Here is a 24,324-nt window from a genome sequence, read left to right as displayed (position 1 = left end):
GTATCCCTATGTATCCCCTATGTTGTCCCTATGTATCCCCTATGTATCCACTATGTATCCCTATGTATCCCCTATGCAGCCCCTATGTTGTCCCTATGTATCCACTATGTATCCCCTATGTATCCCCTATGTATCCCTATGTATCCCCTATGTTGTCCCTATGTATCCCTTATGTATCCCCTATGTATCCCTATGTATCCCTATGCATCCCTTATGTATCCCTAAAATGTTCCCTGTGTACTGCAGTCTTCAACCTCAAGGTATTGAAATTAACAAACTATTAATGCCACAAGGACAACACACATACAGAACAATACATACACCACACCACATACACCACACCACATACACCACAACACATACACCACAACACATACAGTACACCACAACACATACAGAACACCACAACACATACACCACAACACATACAGAACAACACATACAGTACAACACATACACCACAACACATACAGAACAACACATACAGTACAACACATACACCACAACACATACACCACAACACATACAGTACAACACATACACCACAACACATACACCACTACACATACAGTACAACACATACACCACAACACATACACTACAACACATAAACTACTACACATACAGTACAACACATACACCACACCACATACACCACATACACCACAACACATACAGAACAACACATACACCACAACACATACAGTACACTACAACACATACCCCACAACACATACACCACAACACATACACCATAACACATACACCACAACACATACACTACAACACATACACCACAACACATACAGTACACCACAACACATACACCACAACACATACAGAACAACACATACAGTACAACACATACACCACAACACATACACCACAACACATACACCACAACACATACACCACTACACATACAGTACAACACATACACCACAACACATACACCACAACACATACACCACTACACATACACCACAACACATACACCACAACAAATACACCACAACACATACACCACTACACATACAGTACAACACATACACCACAACACATACACCACTACACATACACTACAACACATAAACTACTACACATACAGTACAACACATACACCACACCACATACACCACATACACCACTACACATACACCACAACACATACACCACAACACATACACCACAACACATACAGAACAACACATACAGTACAACACATACACCACAACACATACACCACAACACATACACCACAACACATACACCACAACACATACACCACAACACATACAGAACAACACATACAGTACAACACATACAGTACACCACAACACATACACCACAACACATACACCACAACACATACACCACAACACATACAGAACAACACATACAGTACAACACATACAGTACACCACAACACATACACCACAACACATACATCACAACACATACACCACAACACATACACCACAACACATACACCACAACACATACACCACAACACATACACCACAACACATACAGTACAACACATACACCACAACACATACAGTACACCACAACACATACACCACAACACATACACCACAACACATACACCACAACACATACACCACAACACATACAGAACAACACATACACCACAACACATACACCACAACACATACACCACAACACATACACCACAACACATACAGAACAACACATACACCACAACACATACACCACAACACATACAGTACAACACATACACCACAACACATACACCACAACACATACACTACAACACATACACCACAACACATACACCACTACACATACAGTACAACACATACACCACAACACATACAGAACAACACATACACCACAACACATACACCACAACACATACACCACAACACATACACCACAACACATACACTACAACACATACACCACAACACATACACCACTACACATACACCACTACACATACACCACACCACATACACCACAACACATACACCACAACACATACAGTACACCACAACACATACACCACAACACATACACCACAACACATACACCACAACACATACACCACAACACATACACCACAACACATACAGCACAATACATACACCGCCAGATTACAGATTACACTACACTACAGATTACAGTATTACATTACACTACACTACAGTATTACATTACTAAGAACAATGTTTGGGGTGTGTAGAGTGTTTGTGTGTGTCTTCTCTTTTCTTCACATATAGTATTGATGGATCCCAGGATCCATATGTCTCCCTTTGTCTCCCTGTGTCTTCCTGTGTCTCACTGTGTCTCCCTGTGTGTCCCTGTGTCTCCCTATGAATTCCTATGTCTCCCTGTGTGTCCCTGTGTGTCCCTATGTCTCCCCGTGTCTCCCTGTGTCTCCCTGTGTCTCCCTGTGTCTCTCTGTGTCTCCCTATGAATTCCTATGTCTCCCTGTGTCTCCCTGTGTGTCCCTATGTCTCCCTGTGTCTCCCTATGTATCCCTATGTCTCCCTGTGTCTCCCTGTGTCTCACTGTGTCTCCCTGTGTGTCCCTATGTCTCCCCGTGTCTCCCTATGTATCCCTATGTCTCCCTATGTCTCCCTGTGTCTCCCTGTGTGTCCCTGTGTGTCCCTGTGTCTCCCTTTGTTTCCCTGTGTCTCCCTGTGTCTCCATGTGTCTCCCTGTTTTCCCTGTGTCTCCCTGTGTCTCCCTGTGTCTCCCTGTGTTTCTCCGTGTCTCCCTGTGTCTCCCTGTCTCTCCCTGTGTCTCCCTGTGTGTCCCTATGTCTCCCTGTGTCTCCCTATGAATTCCTATGTCTCTCCTTATAATAGTGCACTACACATAACAGTGTTCCATTTGGTACACAGTATTATTATTATTATTGTTATTATTATTATTAATATTATTATTAATGTTATTATTATTATTAATATTATTATTAATGTTATTATTATTATTGATTGTATTATTATTAATAATATTATTAACATTACTGTTATTATTATTAATAATTGTATTATCATTACTATTATTATTAATGTAATTATTATTGTTATTATTATTATTACTATTATTTTTAATATTATTATCATCGTTCATATTGTTATTAATTTTATTATTAATAGTGTTATTCTTTTTTATATTATTATCGTTCTTCTTCGTATTAATATTATTTCTATTATTATTCCTCTGAAGGTGGAGGCGACGGACGGAGAGCTGTTCTCGGAGCCGACCTACGTCAACGTGACGGTGGTCCGGGGAGGGATGCCGTCTCGTAGTGTCACCTGCAGAGAGACAGGAGTGGCCCAGAGCCTGGCAGAGCTGGTACTACAGGTGCCATCAATATCATTATCAATATCATTATCAATATCCGTATCTCAGGGGCCTCCCGGGTGGCGCAGTGGTTAAGGGCGCTGTACTGCAGCGCCAGCTGTGCCACCAGAGACTCTGGGTTCGCGCCCAGGCTCTGTCATAACCAGCCGCGACCGGGAGGTCCGTGGGATCGACGCACAATTGGCCTAGCGTCGTCCGGGTTAGGGAGGGTTTGTCTCATCGCGCACCAGCGACTCCTGTGGAGCGCACAGTGCACGCTAACCAAGGTTGCCAGGTGCACGGTGTTTCCCCCGACACGTTGCGGCTGGCCTCCTCGGTTGGATTAAGAAGCAGTGCGGCTTGGTTGGGTTGTGTATCGGAGGATGCATGACTTTCAACCTTCGTCTCTCCCGAGCCCGTACGGGAGTTGTAGCGTTGAGACAATATAGTAGCTACTAAAAAAGGAGGAGATCATTTTGTATAGCTCAAGCTATGAGCTGTACATTGTCATGTGTGTTTGCGAGCAGAGTTAGTTAGCTAGTTCGGACAGGGACATCGGGCTCACACTGTTCCAGTCTCTCTGTTCCAGCCTCTCTGTTCCAGCCCCTCTGTTCCAGTCTCTCTGTTCTAGCGCCTCTGTTCCAGTCCCTCTGTTCCAGTCTCTCTGTTCTAGCGCCTCTGTTCCAGCCCCTCTGTTCCAGTCTCTCTGTTCTAGCGCCTCTGTTCCAGTCCCTCTGTTCCAGTCTCTCTGTTCTAGCGCCTCTGTTCCAGTCTCTCTGTTCCAGCCTCTCTGTTCCAACCCCTCTGTTCCAGTCTCTCTGTTCTAGCGCCTCTGTTCCAGTCCCTCTGTTCCAGTCTCTCTGTTCTAGCGCCTCTGTTCCAGTCCCTCTGTTCCAGTCTCTCTGTTCCAGTCTCTCTGTTCCAGTCTCTCTGTTCCAGTCCCTCTGTTCCAGTCTCTCTGTTCTAGCGCCTCTGTTCCAGTCCCTCTGTTCCAGTCTCTCTGTTCCAGTCTCTCTGTTCCAGTCTCTCTGGTCCAGCCCCTCTGTTGGGATTAAAGCAGAGCAAAGAAAATAGATCTGTAAAGTCTTCTTCTTCTTCTTCTTCCTCCAGAAGGCTACGGCGCTGCGGAGACCCAGGGTGGATGAGGGGTACACAGACCTGTTCTCAGCCAACAGACTGACGCCTCAGTTTGAGTCGTTCCCCTCCAGTATCGTGGTCAGGGAGGATCTGGCCAAGGGGGCGAGTGTCTTTCAGGTGAGGGATGTGGAATTCCACGTTGTGATGTAGTGTTCATGGTAAATGAGTTACACATATTGGGAAGTATCCAGAGTAGGGTTGGGTGCTGTCCATCATAGCGTCCTTCTCTCATCCCGGGATTTACAGTATTACCTTGTAATACCTTGCTCAGTACACAAGGGGGCGCCAGAAAAAACAAAAAGGCCCATTGGGCGTCTAAAAGCAGAAAATAAATCATTAGCAAAAGACAGGCAGTCCGGCTCATAAAGTTATACATATATAGGTAGGAGCTACCTACAGTTGAAGTCAGAAGTTTACATACACTTAGGTTGGAGTCATTAAAACTCCAACCTCCAACCTAACAATTTTCAACAAATTTCTTGTTAACAAACTATAGTTTTGGCAAGTCGGTTAGGACATCTACTTTGTGCGTGACACAAGTACTTTTTCCAACTATTGTTAACAGACAGATTATTTCACTTATAATTCACTGTATCACAATTCCAGTGGGTCAGAAGTTTACACTAAGTTGACTGTGCCTTTAAACATCTTGGAAAATTCCAGAAAATTATCTCATGGCTTTAAAAGCTGCTGATAGGCTAATTGACATCATTTGAGTCAATTGGAGTTTTACCTGTGGATGTATTTCAAGGCCTACCTTCAAACTCAGTGCCTCTTTGCTTGACATCATGGGGAAATCAAAAGAAATCAGGCAAGACCTCAGAAAATATAATTGTAGGACCTCCACAAGTCTAGTTCATCCTTGGGAGTAATTTCCAAACGCCTGAAGGTACCACGTTTATCTGTACAAACAATAGTACGCAAGTATAAACACCATGGGACCATGCAGCCATCATACCGCTCAGGAAGGAGACGTGTTCTGTCTCTAGAGATGAACATACAGTGCCTTGCGAAAGTATTCGGCCCCCTTGAACTTTGCGACCTTTTGCCACATTTCAGGCTTCAAACATAACGATATAAAACTGTATTTTTTTGTGAAGAATCAACAACAAGTGGGACACAATCATGAAGTGGAACGACATTTATTGGATATTTCAAAATTTTTTAACAAATCAAAAACGGAAAAATTGGGCGTGCAAAATTATTCAGCCCCTTTACTTTCATTGCAGCAAACTCTCTCCAGAAGTTCAGTGAGGATCTCTGAATGATCCAATGTTGACCTAAATGACTAATGATGATAAATACAATCCACCTGTGTGTAATCAAGTCTCTGTATAAATGCACCTGCACTGTGATAGTCTCAGAGGTCCGTCAAAAGCGCAGAGAGCATCATGAAGAACAAGGAACACACCAGGCAGGTCCGAGATACTGTTGTGAAGAAGTTTAAAGCCGGATTTGGATACAAAAATATTTCCCAAGCTTTAAACATCCCAAGGAGCACTGTGCAAGCGATAATATTGAAATGGAAGGAGTATCAGACCACTGCAAATCTACCAAGACCTGGCCGTCCCTCTAAACTTTCAGCTCATACAAGGAGAAGACTGATCAGAGATGCAGCCAAGAGGCCCATGATCACTCTGGATGAACTGCAGAGATCTACAGCTGAGGTGGGGGACTCTGTCCATAGGACAACAATCAGTCGTATATTGCACAAATCTGGCCTTTATGGAAGAGTGGCAAGAAGAAAGCCATTTCTTAAAGATATCCATAAAAAGTGTCTTGCCACAAGCCACCTGGGAGACACACCAAACATGTGGAAAAAGGTGCTCTGGTCAGATTAAACCAAAATTGAACTTTTTGGCAACAATGCAAAACGTTATGTTTGGCGTAAAAGCAACACAGCTGAACACACCATCCCCACTGTCAAACATGGTGGTGGCAGCATCATGGTTTGGGCCTGTTTTCTTTAGCAGGGACAGGGAAGATGGTTAAAATTGATGGGAAGATGGATGGAGCCAAATACAGGACCATTCTGGAAGAAAACCTGATGGAGTCTGCAAAAGACCTGAGACTGGGACGGAGATTTGTCTTCCAACAAGACAATGATCCAAAACATAAAGCAAAATCTACAATGGAATGGTTCAAAAATAAACATATCCAGGTGTTAGAATGGCCAAGTCAAAGTCCAGACCTGAATCCAATCGAGAATCTGTGGAAAGAACTGAAAACTGCTGTTCACAAATGCTCTCCATCCAACCTCACTGAGCTCGAGCTGTTTTGCAAGGAGGAATGGGAAAAAATTTCAGTCTCTCGATGTGCAAAACTGATAGAGACATACCCCAAGCGACTTACAGCTGTAATCGCAGCAAAAGGTGGCGCTACAAAGTATTAACTTAAGGGGCTGAATAATTTTGCACGCCCAATTTTTCAGTTTTTGATTTGTTAAAAAAGTTTGAAATATCCAATAAATGTCGTTCCACTTCATGATTGTGTCCCACTTGTTGTTGATTCTTCACAAAAAAATACAGTTTTATATCTTTATGTTTGAAGCCTGAAATGTGGCAAAAGGTCGCAAAGTTCAAGGGGGCCGAATACTTTCGCAAGGCACTGTACTTTGGTGCGAAAGTGCAAATCAATCCCAGAACAACAGCAAAGGACCTTGTGAAGAAGCTGGAGGAAACAGGTACAACAGTATCAATATCCACAGTAAAATGAGTCCTATATCGACATAACCTGAAAGGTCTCTCAGCAAGGAAGAAGCCACTGCTCCAAAACCGCCATAAAAAAGACAGATTATGTGCAACTGCACATGGGGACAAAGATCATACTTTTTGGAGAAATGTCCTTTGGTCTGATGAAACAAAAATATAATTGTTTGGCTATAATGACCATTGTTATGTTTGGAGGAAAAAAGGGGGAGGCTTGCAAGCCAAAGAACACCATCCCAACCATGAAGCTCTGTCAGGGGGAATGGGCCAAAATTCACCCAACTTATTGTGGGAAGTTTATGGAAGGCTACCCAAAACATTTGACCCAAGTTAAACAATTTAAAGGCAATGCTACCAAATACTGATTGAGTGTATGTAAACTTCTGACCCACTGGGAATGTCAGGAAGGAAATCAATCATTCTCTCTACTATTATTCTGACCTTTCCCATTCTTAAAATAAAGTGGTGATCCTAACGGACTTAAAACAGGGAATGTTTACTAGGATTAAATGTCAGGAATTGTGAAACTGAGTCTAACTGTATTTGGCTAAGGTGTATGTAAACTTCCCACTTCAGCTGTGTATATATAGTTTTGACTGTATTTTGGTCTATTTTCAAGTATAAGCTGTACGGTATAACCACCGAAGGTTATTTCTGAGTGCTTTTCTTTGGATTTTAGTACATTTACAAGGATTGATTGATTCAATATTCAACCAACTTTTGATTAATTGTTTACATTGTTAATATTTATTCTATTGTTTATTCCAGGTGAGGGCAACAGATGACGACACGGCCTTCAACGGTCACATCCTGTACGCCATCTCCAACGGCAACAGAGACAGCTGCTTCGACATCGCCATGGAGACGGGCCTGATGACCGTGTTCCTGCCGCTGGACCGCGAGCGGTCTGACCGTTACGTCCTGAACGTGACCGTCTACGACCAGGGTCTGCCTCAGCGTTCCAACTGGAGGCTCCTGACCGTCAACGTAGAGGACGCTAATGATAACGAGCCTGTGTTCGCCAAGGACAGGTCTGACAGCATATTTATAAAAAATAAACAATTATTGGCAAACGAGCATAAGAAGGCTGCCTGTGTAAACAGGCTTCCTGTCCCAAATGTTACTCCATTCCTTACATTTGACCAGATCGCTATCTATGTCCTCTATAGTCACTAGTTTAGACCAGATCACTATCTATGTCCTCTATAGTCACTAGATCGCTATCTATGTCCTCTATAGTCACTAGTTTAGACCAGATCACTATCTATGTCCTCTATAGTCACTAGTTTAGACCAGATCACTATCTATGTCCTCTATAGTCACTAGTTTAGACCAGATCGCTATCTATGTCCTCTATAGTCACTAGTTTAGACCAGATCACTATCTATGTCCTCTATAGTCACTAGTTTAGACCAGATCACTATCTATGTCCCCTATAGTCACCAGATCACTATCTATGTCCTCTATAGTCACCAGATCACTATCTATGTCCTCTATAGTCACTAGTTTGGACCAGATCACTATCTATGTCCTCTATAGTCACTAGTTTAGACCAGATCACTATCTATGTCCCCTATAGTCACCAGATCACTATCTATGTCCTCTATAGTCACCAGATCACTATCCATGTCCTCTATAGTCACCAGTTTAGACCAGATCACTATCTATGTCCCCTATAGTCACCAGATCACTATCTATGTCCTCTATAGTCACTAGTTTAGACCAGATCACTATCTATGTCCTCTATAGTCACCAGATCACTATCTATGTCCTCTATGGTCACTAGTTTAGACCAGATCACTATCTATGTCCTCTATAGTCACCAGATCACTATCTATGTCCTCTATAGTCACCAGATCACTATCTATGTCCTCTATGGTCACTAGTTTAGACCAGATCACTATCTATGTCCTCTATAGTCACCAGATCACTATCTATGTCCTCTATAGTCACCAGATCACTATCTATGTCCTCTATGGTCACCAGATCACTATCTATGTCCTCTATGGTCACTAGTTTAGACCAGATCACTATCTATGTCCTCTATAGTCACCAGATCACTATCTATGTCCTCTATAGTCACCAGATCACTATCTATGTCCTCTATAGTCACCAGATCACTATCTATGTCCTCTATGGTCACTAGTTTAGACCAGATCACTATCTATGTCCTCTATAGTCACCAGATCACTATCTATGTCCTCTATAGTCACCAGATCACTATCTATGTCCTCTATAGTCACTAGTTTAGACCAGAGCCCCTAAGACCCACGGGTCTTTGTTGTCTCGTTCAATTTTTTGTGAATCTTTTACAGAAACAAAAAATGTAATCTTGTTTTTGATGTTCTTTGCTTTGTGATTTCTAGATGTGATGAAAATCACTTTACCAACATAATGTCTTCTTCTTCTTCTCATTGTGATGTATTTTTTTATGATCATTACTATTGTTAGCTACAGCGTGGTGGTCCCTGAGAACACAGCGTTGGGTACTGAGGTGGTGCAGGTCGTTGCTGTAGACAGAGACCTCGGCTCCAACGGAGAGGTCTCCTACTCGCTGCTCACCGCCGTGCCGCAGTTCAGCATCAACAGCAACACAGGGGCAGTGGTCGTGTCGGGGCAACTCGACCGGGAGACCATCCCAGCGTTTAGCCTGAAGGTGAACACATTAACACACTGTGACAACGGCTGCTGAATGAATGGATGGATGGATGGATGGATGGATGGATAAACGGATGGATGGATGGATGGATAAATGGATGGATGGATGAATGGATGGATGGATGGATGGATGGATGGATGGATGGATTGATAAACAGATGGATGGATAAATGGATGGATAAATGGATGGATGAATGGATGGATGGATGGATAATTGGATGGATGGATGGATGGATGGATAAACGGATGGATGGATTGATAAACAGAGGGATGGATAAATGGATGGATAAATGGATGGATGGATGAATGGATGGATGGATGGATAATTGGATGGATGGATGGATAAATGGATGGATGGATAATTGAATGAATGAATGGATGGATGGATGGATGGATAATTTAATGGATGGATGGCTGAATGGATGGATGGATAATTGAATGAATGGATGGATGGATGGATAATTGAATGAATGGATGGATGGATGGATAATTGAATGGATGGATGGATAGATAGATGAATGGATAAACGGATGGATGGATAATTGAATGAATGAATGCATGCATGAATGAATGAATTATGCATTTTATTGAACATACTTAAAATACATATAGAGTTGCCTTTTTCCAATCTGAGCACAACAATACATGCAACTGCTGATATAAAAATGGTTTCATGAAATAAATATGATTAATTCATTCATTGATTTATTGACTGTTGTGATTTAAGGTGGAGGCCAGGGATAAGGCGGAGAGAGGGACCCAGCGGTTCAAGGTGACAACTCTGAGTATTACACTAGAGGACGTTAATGACTGCCCCCCGCTGTTCGTCCCTGGGAGCTACAGCGCCCGTGTCCTGGAGGACCTGCCACTAGGGGCAGTCATCGCCTGGCTGCAGACCCAGGATTCAGACCTCGGACTGGGGGGACAGGTCTCCTACGCTCTGGCCAATGACGGAAACGGCATCTTCGAGGTGGGAGACGTATCTATGTCTGTACGTTGCTGTGTGTTGCTTATGCTGTAGTCCTGCAGCTTGTAGCTAGGGAAATACATCATGTGTGTGATTACATCTCTGTTATTCTATATCTAGCTGGATGCAGTGAGTAGTGCAGAGATGGTGGGTCTAATCTAATACTCTATTCTATGTTGTTGTATATCTAGGTGGATGCAGTGAGTGGCGCAGATATGGTGGGTCTAATCTAGTACTCTATTCTATGTTGTTGTATATCTAGGTGGATTAGGTGAGCGGCACAGTGAGGGTGGGTCTAATCTAGTACTGTATTCTATGTTATTGTATATCTAGGTGGATGCGGTGAGCGGTGCAGTGAGGGTGGGTCTAATCTAGTACTGTATTCTATGTTATTGTATATCTAGGTGGATGCGGTGAGCGGCACAGTGAGGGTGGGTCTAATCTAGTTTATGTTATTGTATATCTAGGTGGATGCAGTGATTGGCACAGTGAGGGTGGGTCTAATCTAGAGAGTCTAATCTAATACTCTATTCTATGTTGTTGTATATCTAGGTGATGCAGTGAGTCTATGTTATTGTATATCTAGGTGGATGCAGTGCGGTGAGCGGTGCAGTGAGGGTGGGTCTAATCTAGTACTGCTATGTTATTGTATACTAGTGGAGAGCGGGTGAGGGGTCTAATCTAGTTTATGTTATTGTATATCTAGGTGGATGCAGTGATTGGCACAGTGAGGGTGGGTCTAATCTAGTACTGTATTCTATGTTATTGTATATCTAGGTGGATGCAGTGAGCGGCACAGTGAGGGTGGGTCTAATCTAGTACTGTATTCTATGTTATTGTATATCTAGGTGGATGCAGTGAGCGGCGCAGTGAGGGTGGGGAAGAGGCTGGACTATGAGAGACAGCAGATCTACAACCTGACTGTAGTGGCCGAGGACAGAGGGACACCTATCCTACGCTCTCTATCTTACCTGGACATAGAGGTACACACACACACACACACACACACAGACACACAGACAGACAGACAGACAGACAGACAGACAGACAGGCGTAACAGCCGCCTCCCCACCTCACTCACACACACCTACCTCACCCCACACACACTAACACCCCCCCCCCCTCTCTCCTCACCTCTCCCTTCTCTCTCTCGCTTTAAAATTCAGATTGCTTTATAGGCATGAAATACAATTTGTAGCCTTCAACTGTACCACCATTACCACTAGTATCATTTATACCTCAGATATCTCTACGACTACTCACCATAACTATACAGTCATCCTCACTGTTACATCAGTACTACATCTACCGTCATCAACCGCCATCATTAAACTGCTATCCTTACCATCACCCCTACTACCCATACCACTACTATATGGAATGATAATCACAACAATAATAATAATAGGTAAGTTACTGCTTACTATGCAGATGTTATTATTCAGTGTCCCTCAGGCTGTGGCAGTAAAATACATATGTGGCTTCAGTAGGAGCCGTTGTTCTTTCGTCCAAGATTGTTTCATGTTCTTCCTCTGGGTTTCATAAGATACAATTGTGAATAAATGTATTCATTTCTGCAAATAATGTATCTCTTGGTGAAGAATATTTCTCATACTAAAGGAGAAAGTGCATTTCTGTTTCTACCTCCCCTGTCGTGCAGTGACCACATACACGCTCCTCTTTGGGTAGCCATGTCTTTTTATGTCTGCCGGTTTCTATTGCCAGTTGGTGGTCACTCAGCCTGTACTTGATCTGTCTCTGCTTCGTATCTCTGACAGAGTAGAGATTATCAGGCAGTTGGTCACTCAGCCTGTACTTGATCTGTCTCTGCTTCGTATCTCTGACAGAGTAGAGATTATCAGGCAGTTGGTCACTCAGCCTGTACTTGATCTGTCTCTGCTTCGTATCTATGACAGAGTAGAGATAATCAGGCAGTTGGTCACTCAACCTGAACCAGTACAGGCTATCAGTCAACCTACCAGGGTAGTTACAAACAGCACAGAAATGAAATCATCAACATGTATTGGTCACATCTTAATGAATGCTTCAGATATTTGCTTTAAAGCAGATCTAGTGGATGTAGTGATCACTGTATAATAGTACAATATCTATGAAATGTTGCAAAAGCTGGTCCTAATAAGAGGTCACACATGTTTTGTAGTGGTTCATATGTTGTTGATGTAAATCATATTTGTTGGTCCGTGGTGTGTAAGAGGAACAACCAGACGCTGCTGGTCTGTGGTGTGTAATGAGGAGCAACCAGACGCTGCTGGTCTGTGGTGTGTAACGAGGAACAACCAGAAGCTGCTGGTCTGTGGTGTGTAATGAGGAGCAACCAGACGCTGCTGGTCTGTGGTGTGTAATGAGGAGCAACCAGATGCTGCTGGTCTGTGGTGTGTAATGAGGAGCAACCAGACGCTGCTGGTCTGTGGTGTGTAATGAGGAACAACCAGACGCTGCTGGTCTGTGGTGTGTAATGAGGACCAACCAGACGCTGCTGGTCTGTGGTGTGTAATGAGGAGCAACCAGATGCTGCTGGTCTGTGGTGTGTAATGAGGAGCAACCAGACGCTGCTGGTCTGTGGTGTGTAATGAGGACCAACCAGACACTGTTGGTCTGTGGTGTGTAATGAGGAGCAACCAGAAGCTGCTGGTCTGTGGTGTGTAATGGGGAGCAACCAGACACTGCTGGTCTGTGGTGTGTAATGAGGAGAAACCAGACACTGCTGGTCTGTGGTGTGTAATGGGGAACAACCAGACGCAGCTGGTCCATGGTGTGTAATGGGGAACAACCAGACGCTGCTGGTCTGTGGTGTGTAATGGGGAACAACCAGACGCAGCTGGTCCATGGTGTGTAATGGGGAACAACCAGACGCTGCTGGTCTGTGGTGTGTAATGAGGAGCAACCAGACGCTGCTGGTCTTTGGTGTGTAATGGGGAACAACCAGACGCAGCTGGTCCATGGTGTGTAATGGGGAACAACCAGACGCTGCTGGTCTGTGGTGTGTAATGGGGAACAACCAGACGCTGCTGGTCTGTGGTGTGTCTAATGAGGACCAACCAGACGCTGCTGGTCTGTGGTGTGTCTAATGAGGAGCAACCAGACGCTGCTGGTCTGTGGTGTGTAATGAGGAGCAACCAGACGCTGCTGGTCTGTGGTGTGTAATGAGGAGCAACCAGACGCTGCTGGTCTGTGGTGTTTAATGAGGAGCAACCAGACGCTGCTGGTCTGTGGTGTGTAACGGGGAACAACCAGACGCTGTTGGTCCATGGTGTGTAATGGGGAACAACCAGACGCTTGCTGGTCTGTGGTGTGTAATGGGGAACAACCAGACGCTTGCTGGTCTGTGGTGTGTAACGGGGAACAACCAGACGCTGTTGGTCCATGGTGTGTACTGGGGAACAACCAGACGCAGCTGGTCCATGGTGTGTAATGGGGAACAACCAGACGCTGCTGGTCTGTGGTGTGTAATGGGGAACAACCAGACGCTGCTGGTCTGTGGTGTGTAACGGGGAACAACCAGACGCTGCTGGTCTGTGGTGTGGAATGAGGAGCAACCAGACGCTGCTGGTCTGTGGTGTGTAATGAGGAGCAACCAGACGCTGCTGGTCTGTGGTGTGTAATGAGGAGCAACCAGACGCTGCTGGTCTGTGGTGTGTAATGAGGAGCAACCAGACGCTACTGGTCCATGGTGTGTAATGAGGAGCAACCAGACGCTGCTGGTCTGTGGTGTGTAATGAGGAGCAACCAGACGCTGCTGGTCTGTGGTGTGTAATGAGGAGCAACCAGACGCTGCTGGTCTGTGGTGTGTAATGGGGAACAACCAGACGCTGTTGGTCCGTGGTGTGTAATGAGGAGCAACCAGACGCTGCTGGTCTGTGGTGTGTAATGAGGAGCAACCAGACGCTGCTGGTCTGTGGTGTGTAATGAGGAGCAACCAGACGCTGCTGGTCCACCTTAAATGACATTTAGGGCAAAAAGGCAAACTCTGCTCCATCATTCACTGAGATGTCTCATTCATCACAAAACCCATTGATATTCCCAACTAGCCACCGGGGTCTGACAATCTGGATAGAATTTGTTTTAGGATAATAACAAACGATTTTGCCACATCTTACATTTTAAGCCTACTAGAGAGCTTGTGTCCTCAGGCCTGGAGGGAAGCTATAGTCCCTCCGCTACCTAAGAACAGTAAAACCTCCTTAACTGGTTTAAATAGCCGACCAATCAGCCTGTTACCAACCCTTAGTAAACTTCTGGAAAAAATAGTGTTTGACCAGATACAATGTTATTTTACAGTAAACAAATTGACAACAGACTTTCAGCATACTTCAGCATAGGGAATTTGTAATTTGATTTTAATGTTTGTGCTTTTCTTAAAACTAATTTCTCTGTTCTTGCAAGTTCAGTTTCAAGGTCTCAGGTTAGGGAGAAGAAGCCTCGTGAGATATTGGTCTGCCACATTACTACCCCCTCCTTTTTCGAAAATTCTGTTAAAAATCGCGCAACTTTTCAGCGTCCTGCTACTCATGCCAGGAATATAGTATATGCATATGATTAGTATGTGTGGATAGAAAACACTCTGAAGTTTATAAAACTGGTTAAATCACGGCTGTGACTATAACAGATCGTGTGTTTCATTGAAAAACGCAAGAAAAACTGCTCTCTGAAAGCTAAAAATAATTTCCATAAGTCACTTCCACGAGTTGTTAAAAGAGAACAGAATTTAATATCGACCTGCCTGCAATTCATACAAATTCCACACGATGGCCATTGTCCTCATTTTCAATTGAATTAATTGTTGGAAAATCCATCTATCTGGCATCCATTTTCCCAGTCTTGACCCGGATGTAGTTGATGAAGACATTATCAGCCATTGTTTTGCAAGTGAAGACCTATTGAAAATACATCGCCCTGTAATCATTTTGATAGATTATAAACGTTTACTAATACCTAAAGTTGGATTACAAAAGGATTTCGAAGTGTTTTGTGAAAGTTTATCGTCGACTTTTTTAATTTAAAAAAATTACGCAGCGTTTAAAAACGATGTTTTTTTCTGAATGACACAGCTGCCATACAAAGCTATTTTGGGTATATATGGACCGATTTAAACGAAAAAAAGACCCAATAGTGATGTTTATGGGGCATATAGGAGTGCCAAGAAAGAAGCTCGTCAAAGGTAATGAATGTTTTATATTTTATTTCTGCGTTTTGGGTAGCGCCGGCTACCGCAAAATCTGTTGTTTACGTGTCGTGCTGGCATTTTGGGGGGTGCATGCTATCAGATAATAGCTTCTCATGCTTTCGCCGAAAAGCATTTTAAAAATCTGACTTGCTGGCTAGGTTCACAACGAGTGTAGCTTTAATTCAATACCCTGCTTGTGAATTTTGATCAAAGATTGAGTTGTAACGAGTACATTTAGCATTTAGCGTAGCGCATTTGCATTTCCAGGGGCATACTTGAGACGTCTGCGTCTCAAGTATGGTCAAGAAGTTAATGAAACAAAATGGAAATGATTAATGAATTATGCTAAATCATGCAAATATAACTTGTCTGTGTATATGAGACAACTGCTAGGTCTGCCCAGGCAGAGCTCCTGACAGACGTTCACTATGGTGCACTGAGTTGGTTGGAACCTCTCCAGCGCACAGACAAATAAACAGTGATTAATTTAAGATTGACTTTGAGTGTAAGAATTTCCACGACACATTCAACAAGCACGGCACTTACAGAAATGACTGATGATTGGCTGAGAGAAATTGATGATAAAAAGATTGTGGGGGGCTGTTTTGTTAGACTTCAGTGCTGCTTTTGACATTATCGATCATAGTCTGCTGCTTGAAAAACGTGTGTGTTCTGGCTTTACACCCCCTGCTATATTGTGGATAAAGAGTTACTTGTCTAACAGAACACAGAGGGTGTTCTTTAAGGGAAGCCTCTCCAACATAATCCAGGTAGAATCAGGAATTCCCCAGGGCAGCTGTCTAGGCCCCTTTCTTTTTCAAATCTTTACTGATGCTTTGAGTAAAGCCAGTGTGTCTATGTATGCGGATGACTCAACACTATACACATCAGCCACTAAAGAAACTACAAAGACGTAAATTACAATTGTCTCAGAACAGAGCAGCACGGCTGGCCCTCGGATGTACACATAGAGCTAACATTAATAATATGCATGTCAATCTCTCAAGGCTCAACGTGGAGGAGAAACTGACTCCACGTGGAGGAGAGACTGTTTTTCTAAGGAGTGTTGACAAGCTGAATGCACCAAGCTGTCTGTTTAAACTACTATCTCACAGCTCAGACACCCATGCATACCCCACAAGACATGCCACCAGAGGTCTGTTTAAACTACTAACACACAGCTCAGACACCCATGACTACCCCACAAGACATGCCACCAGAGGTCTGTTTAAACTACTAACACACAGCTCAGACACCCATGCATACCCCACAAGACATGCCACCACAGGTGTCTTCACAGTCCCCAAGTCCAGAACAGACTATGGGAGGAGAACAGTACTACATAGAGCCATGACTACATGGAACTCTATTCCACAGTACTACATAGAGCCATGACTACATGGAACTCTATTCCACAGTACTACATAGAGCCATGACTACATGGAACTCTATTCCACAGTACTACATAGAGCCATGACTACATGGAACTCTATTCCACAGTACTACATAGAGCCATGACTACATGGAACTCTATTCCACATCAGGTAACTGATGCAGCAGGAGAATCAGATTTAAAAACAGATAAAAATACACCTCATGGAACAGCGGGGACTGTGAAGAGACACACACAGGCACAGACACACCTACACACATGATAGCATACTATGATAGCACATGTGCACATGGATTTTATGTTTTAGATATGTGGTAGTGGAGTAGGGGCCTGAGGACGCACACGTAATGTGTTGTAAAATCTGATGTGAATGTATTGTAATGTTTAAAAAAAATTCTAACTGCCTTAATTTTGCTGGACCCCAGGAAGAGTAGCTGCTGCCTTGACAGGAACTAATGGAGATCCATAATAAACCCCAGCCTAGTTGGTTTCACTACAGGAAACGACAGCAACCTTCCCGCTAGCCATGATTGGCTGAGATACTGAGTGGGCTGGACATTCCGAGAGATGAGTTTGGATTGGTCTGCCATGTAGTGGTTGAAAAAAACAAGTTTTAATGACTCTAACCTCTCTGTTGTGTATGTAAACTTCTGACTTCAACTGTAGTTATTGTTTGGTCTTTATGTGCAATACTTTTGTGTAGATAAAATTCCTCCATCTTGTATTATTGCTTTGTTGTGTTTTAAATTGTTCCACATGTCCCAGAACTGATTTTGTGTCAATTGCGTTTTCAATTTCATCAAGTGTCTTGTTGGTATAATTCAGTTTCTTGCGTTTCAGTGTATATTTATACTGTTTCAAAGTGTTCGTAGCTCTTGGTTGTTTTGCTGCTTATCGTTTTCATTTGACATTTGATTTAGGTGTTTTCTAATTGTTTTTACATTCCTTCCTTCTTTTTACATTCCTTATCAAACCATTTTTCAGAAACATTTTTTTTTTAAGTTTCTGATGTTGCATTTCTTTGGTTTTCTCAGATTTGCTTTTGATGCTGCTTTTTGGAATATGCAACTGGGGTATTGATTTGTGTTACATTTGCAAAAAATTCAAAAAAATCAGTTTTTTGCTTTGTCATTATGGGATATTGTGATGTCATTATGGGGTATTGTGATGTCATTATGGGGTATTGTGATGTCATTATGGGGTACTGTGATGTCATTATGGGGTATTGTGATGTCATTATGGGGTATTGTGATGTCATTATGGGGTACTGTGATGTCATTATGGGGTATTGTGATGTCATTATGGGGTACTGTGATGTCATTATGGGGTACTGTGATGTCATTATGGGGTACTGTGATGTCATTATGGGGTACTGTGATGTCATTACGGGGTACTGTGATGTCATTACGGGGTACTGTGATGTCATTATGGGGTACTGTGTGTAGATTGATGAAGTAAAAACACTTTTTAATACATTTTAGAATAAGGCCGTAACATAGTAAAAGTCAATGCACTGTAGGTGTGGACTGTTGTCAGTGCATAGTGTAGAGCTGGGCTGAGTTTAGGTGGGTTTGAACTGGTTGAGCTGTGCTGTGGCTGGTTGTGCTGTCCTGAGGCTGGCCTGGTCTGGTGCTGTGGTGCTGTGGTGCTGTACTGGTTGCCCTTTTCATGTGTCTTATACATTTTGCAGGAGGTTAGGAGGTGTAGCTCAGTTTCCACCTCAAATCAAATCTAATTTTATTTGTCACATACACATGGTTAGCAGATGTTAATGCGAGTGTAGTGAAATGCTTGTGCTTCTATTTCCGACAATGCAGTAATATCTAACAAGTAATCTAACAATTCCCCAACAACTATATAAGTATATGGATGAGCGAGATGGCCGAGCAGCAAGGTGCAGTAGATAATATAAAATACAGTATATACACGTGACATGAGTAATGAAATATATGTAAACATTGTTAAAGTGGCATTATTTATGTGACTCGTGATCCATTTATTAAAGTGGCCAGTGATTCGGTCTCAATGTAGGCAGCAGCCTCTCTGAGTTAGTGATGGCTGTTTAACAGTCTGAAGCTGTTTTTCAGTCTCTCGGTCCCTGCTTTGATGCACCAGTACTGACCTTGTCTTCTGGATGATAGCGGGGTGAACAGGCAGTGGCTCGGGTGGTTGATGTCCTTGATGATCTTTTTGGCCTTCCTGTGACATCGGGTGGTGTAGGTGTCCTGGAGGGCAGGTAGTTTGCCCCCGGTGATGCGTTGTGCAGACCGCACCACCCTCTGGTGAGCCCTGCGGATGAGGACGGTACAGTTGCCGTACGTAGGGCTTTTGGTGACAAGCCGAATTTCTTCAGCCTCCTGAGGTTGAAGAGGTGCTGCTGCGCCTTCTTCACAACGCTGTCTGTGTGGGTGGACCATTTCAGTTTGTCCGTGATGTGTACGCCGAGGAACTTAAAACTTACTACCCTCTCCACTACTGTTCCATCGATGTGGATAGGGGGGTGCTCCCTCTGCTGTTTCCTGAAGTCCACGATCATCTCCTTTGTTTTGTTGACGTTGAGTGTGAGGTTATTTTCCTGACACCACACTCCGAGGGCCCTCACCTCCCCCCTGTAGGCCGTCTCGTCGTTGTTGGTAATCAAGCCTACCACTGTAGTGTCATCTGCAAACTTGATGATTGAGTTGGAGGCGTGCATGGCCACGCAGTCGTGGGTGAACAGGGAGTACAGGAGAGGGCTCAGAACGCACCCTTGTGGGGCCCCAGTGTTGAGGATCAGCGGGGTGGAGATGTTGTTTCCTACCTTCACCACCTGGGGGCAGCTCGTCAGAAAGTCCAGGACCCAGTTGCACAGAGTGGGGTTGAGACACAGGGCCTCCAACTTAATGATGAGTTTGGAGGGTACTATGGTGTTGAATGCTGAGCTGTAGTTGATGAACAGCATTCTTACATAGGTATTCCTCTTGTCCAGGTGGGATAAGGAAGTATGCAGTGTGATGGCGATTGTGTCGTCTGTGGATATATTGGGACGGTATGCAACCTGAAGTGGGTCTAGGGTGTCAGGTAAGGTGGAGGTGATATGTTCATAGACACACTAGCCAGCTGGTCTGCACATGCTTTGAGGACGTGACTAGGGATGCTGTCTGGGCCAGCAGCCTTACGAAGGGTGTGTTTTACTATATGTGCCCTCGTTTTGTAGCCTGTCTTCTCTTGAGAGCCAGGTTTGCCTATGGCGGCCTCTCAATAGCAGGGCTATAATCACTGAGTCTGTACATAGTCAAGGATTTCCTTAATTTGGGGTCAGTCACAGTGGTCAGGTATTCTGCCACTGTTTAGGGCCAGATAGCATTGCAATTGTATCTGTTTTTTTTCCAGTTTGTCATAGTTATCTTTTTGTTTTCTCATAATTTGGTTTGATTTAAATGTGTTTCTGTCCTGAGGCTCTGTGAGGTCTGTTTGTGTTTGTGAACAGAGCCCCAGAACCAGCTGGCTGAGGGGGCTCTTCTCCAGGTTCATCTCTCTGTAGGTGAGGGCTTTACGGTGGAATGTGTGGACATCACTTCCTTTCAGGTGGTTGTAGAATTTTATGTTATTTTTTTAATTTTTTAAAAAATTTTACCCCTTTTTCTCCCCAATTTCGTAGTATCCAATTGTTGTAGTAGCTACTATCTTGTCTCATCGCTACAACTCCCGTACGGGCTCGGGAGAGACGAAGGTTGAAAGTCATGCGTCCTCCGATACACAACCAAACAAGCCGCTGCTTCTTTAACACAGCGCACATCCAACCCGGAAGCCAGCCGCACCAATGCGCCGGAGGAAACACCGTGCACCTGGCCACCTTGGTTAGCGTACACTGCGCCCAGCCCGCCACAGGAGTCGCTGGTGCGCGATGAGACAAGAACACCCCTACCGACCAAGCCCTCCCTAACCCGGGCGACGCTAGGCCAATTGTGCGTCGCCCCACGGACCTCCCGGTCGCGGCCGGTTACGACAGAGCCTGGGCGCGAACCCAGGACTCTGATGGCACAGCTGGCGCTGCAGTACAGCGCCCTTAACCACTGCGCCACCCGGGAGGCCCTGGTTGTAGAATTTAACAGCTCTTTTAGGGATTTAGGGAATTCTTAGTTGGTGAGTGGACCCAAAACCCCGCAACTATAGAGGACAATGGGTTTGATAACTGATTGAATATTTTTTTGCCAGATCCAAATTGGGATGTTGAATTTTGTGTTCCTTTTGATGGCATAGAAGGCCCTTCTTCCTTGTCTTTTGGATCGTTCACAGTTTTGTGGAAGTTACCTCTGGTGCTGATGTTTAGGTCAAGGTAGGTATAATTATGTTTGTGCTCTAGGGGAACGGTGTCTAGATGGAATATGTATTTGTTGTCTTGGCTAATGGGCTTTTTATATAACACCATTATTTTTGTCTTACTGAGATTTACTGTCAGGGCCCAGGTCTGACAGAATCTGTACAGAAGATCTAGGTGCTGCGGTAGGCCATTCCTGGTTGGTGACAGAAGCAAACAGTAGACATTAGACTTCAGATTCTAGTAGGGTGAGGCCGGGTGCTGCAGACTGTTCTAGTGCCCTCACCAATTCATTGATATGAATGTTGAAGAGGGTGGGGCTCAAGCTGCATCCCTGTTTCACAGAACAGCCCTGAGGAATGAAATCTGTGTGTTTATTGCTCATTTTAACTGTACACTTGTTGTTTGTGTACATATATTTTATAATGTAATTAGTTTTTTCCCCAACACCGCTTTCCATTAATTTGTATAGCAGACTCTCATGCCAAATTAAGTCAAAGGCTTTTTTTGAAATCAACAAAGCATGAGAAGACTTTGCTTTTGATTTGGTTTGTTGGTTTGTCAATAAAGGTGTGCAGGGTGAATACGTGGTCTGTCGTACTTTATTTTGGTCATTTTGACATTTGCCCAGAACATTGTTTTGACTGGGGTAATGTTGGAGTCTGCTGTTGATGATGCTGCAGAGGATGTATCAGAGATTGCTGTTGATGATGCTGCAGAGGATGTATCAGAGATTGCTGTTGATGATGCTGCAGAGGATGTATCAGAGTCTGCTGTTGATGATGCTGCAGAGGATGTATCAGAGTCTGCTGTTGATGATGCTGCAGAGGATTTATCAGAGATTGCTGTTGATGATACTGCAGAGGATTTTTCAGAGATTGCTGTTGACGATACTGCAGAGGATTTTTCAGAGATTGCTGTTGACGCAAATTCTACGGTAATTATTGGGGTCAAACACTTTTATTGATTTTGGTGATCAGACCTTGGTTCCAAATATTAGGGAAGATACCAAAGCTGAGGATGATGTTGAAGAGTTTAAGAATAGCCCATTTGAATTTGTGGTCTGTACATTTTATAATTTCGTATACCATCAACACCACACATTTTTTGGGGGGGTTGGAGGGTTTGTGTTTTGCCCTGTAGTTCATTCAATGTAATTGTAGAATCCAGTGGGTTCTGGTAGTCTTTAATAGTTGATTCTATGTTTAGTAAATCATCATGTATATGCTTTTGCTCATGGTTTGTTATATAGCTGAAAAGGTTGGAGTTCCAGTTTTCCCAGAAGTGGTTTGATTCTATGGATCGCTACCATGCACTTCCTCCAGGACTGCCTCTCACTTCCTCCAGGACTGCCTCTCACTTCCTCCAGGACTGCCTCTCACTTCCTCCAGGACTGCCTCTCACTTCCTCCAGGACTGCCTCTCACTTCCTCCAGGACTGCCTCTCACTTCCTCCAGGACTGCCGCTCACTTCCTCCAGGACTGCCTCTCACTTCCTCCAGGACTGCCTCTCACTTCCTCCAAGACTGCCTCTCACTTCCTCCAGGACTGCCTCTCACTTCCTCCAGGACATGCTGTTCCTCGTTCTTTCTTTGTGTATTTCTGTTTTAGTGTTTCACCATAGTGAAGGTCTTCTGTTTTTTTGGTTGGATATGTTTCTCCATTTCTTTCTCAGGTTTATGCATTCTTCATCCGAGGTCAAATATACTATTTAGGCTTTATTCTGCCAACTTTACACCTGCACTATCGCAGTGAAACGTTTGTAGTTTTTTGGTATTTTTCTACACCACTTTGCATCAGTCTTCATCATTTTGTAAATGTTATCTTTACTTAACTAGGCAAATCCGTTAAGAACAAATTCTTATTTTCAATGACGACCTTGGAACAGTGGGGTTAACTGCCAGAACAGAAGATTTTTACCTTGTCAGCTCAGGGATTCAATCTTGCAACCTTCAGGTTACTAGTCCAACCCTCTAACCATTAGGCTACCTGCCGCCCCTCCACTCTACCCACTAGGCTGCCTGCCGCCCCTCCACTCTAACCACTAGGCTACCTGCCGTCCCTCCACTCTAACCACTAGTCTACCTGCCGCCCCTCCCCTCTAACCACGAGGCTACCTGCCACCCCTCCACTCTAACCACTAGGCTACCTGCTCTAACCACTAGGCTACCTGCCGCCCCTCCACTCTAACCACTAGGCTGCCTGCCGCCCCTCCACTCTAACCACTAGGCTGCCTGCCGCCCCTCCACTCTAACCACTAGGCTACCTGCCGTCCCTCCACTCTAACCACTAGTCTACCTGCCGCCCCTCCCCTCTAACCACGAGGCTACCTGCCGCCCCTCCACTCTAACCACTAGGCTACCTGCCGCCCCTCCACTCTAACCACTAGGCCACTTGCCGCCCCTCCATTCTAACCACTAGGCTACCTGCCGCCCCTCCACTCTAACCACTAGGCTACCTGCCACCCCTCCACTCTAACCACTAGGCTACCTGCCGCCCCTCCACTCTAACCACTAGGATACCTGCCACCCCTCCACTCTAACCACTAAGCTACCTGCTCTAACCACTAGGCTACCTGCCGCCCCTCCACTCTAACCACTAGGCTACCTGCCGCCCCTCCACTCTAACCACTAGGCTACCT

The 24,324-nt window shown here is 44.2% G+C and overlaps 1 protein-coding gene across 1 annotated transcript in view; it reads left to right on the top strand.

The window, feature by feature from the left end:
- The window catches only part of LOC139388244 (protocadherin Fat 3), a 334,570-nt gene that overhangs the window by 19,600 nt on the left and 290,646 nt on the right, over positions 1-24,324 (top strand). The window contains exons 11-16 of the mRNA XM_071134792.1: positions 3,220-3,357; positions 4,447-4,590; positions 7,950-8,212; positions 9,633-9,837; positions 10,567-10,809; positions 11,655-11,789. Coding sequence (XP_070990893.1) covers positions 3,220-3,357; positions 4,447-4,590; positions 7,950-8,212; positions 9,633-9,837; positions 10,567-10,809; positions 11,655-11,789 — 1,128 coding nt within the window. The remainder of the gene's footprint in view (positions 1-3,219; positions 3,358-4,446; positions 4,591-7,949; positions 8,213-9,632; positions 9,838-10,566; positions 10,810-11,654; positions 11,790-24,324) is intronic.

The sequence above is a fragment of the Oncorhynchus clarkii genome, chromosome 29 (genome assembly GCF_045791955.1).
Source record: "Oncorhynchus clarkii lewisi isolate Uvic-CL-2024 chromosome 29, UVic_Ocla_1.0, whole genome shotgun sequence".
NCBI classification, from domain to species: domain Eukaryota; kingdom Metazoa; phylum Chordata; class Actinopteri; order Salmoniformes; family Salmonidae; genus Oncorhynchus; species Oncorhynchus clarkii.
This window is presented reverse-complemented; position numbering and strand designations above follow the sequence as displayed.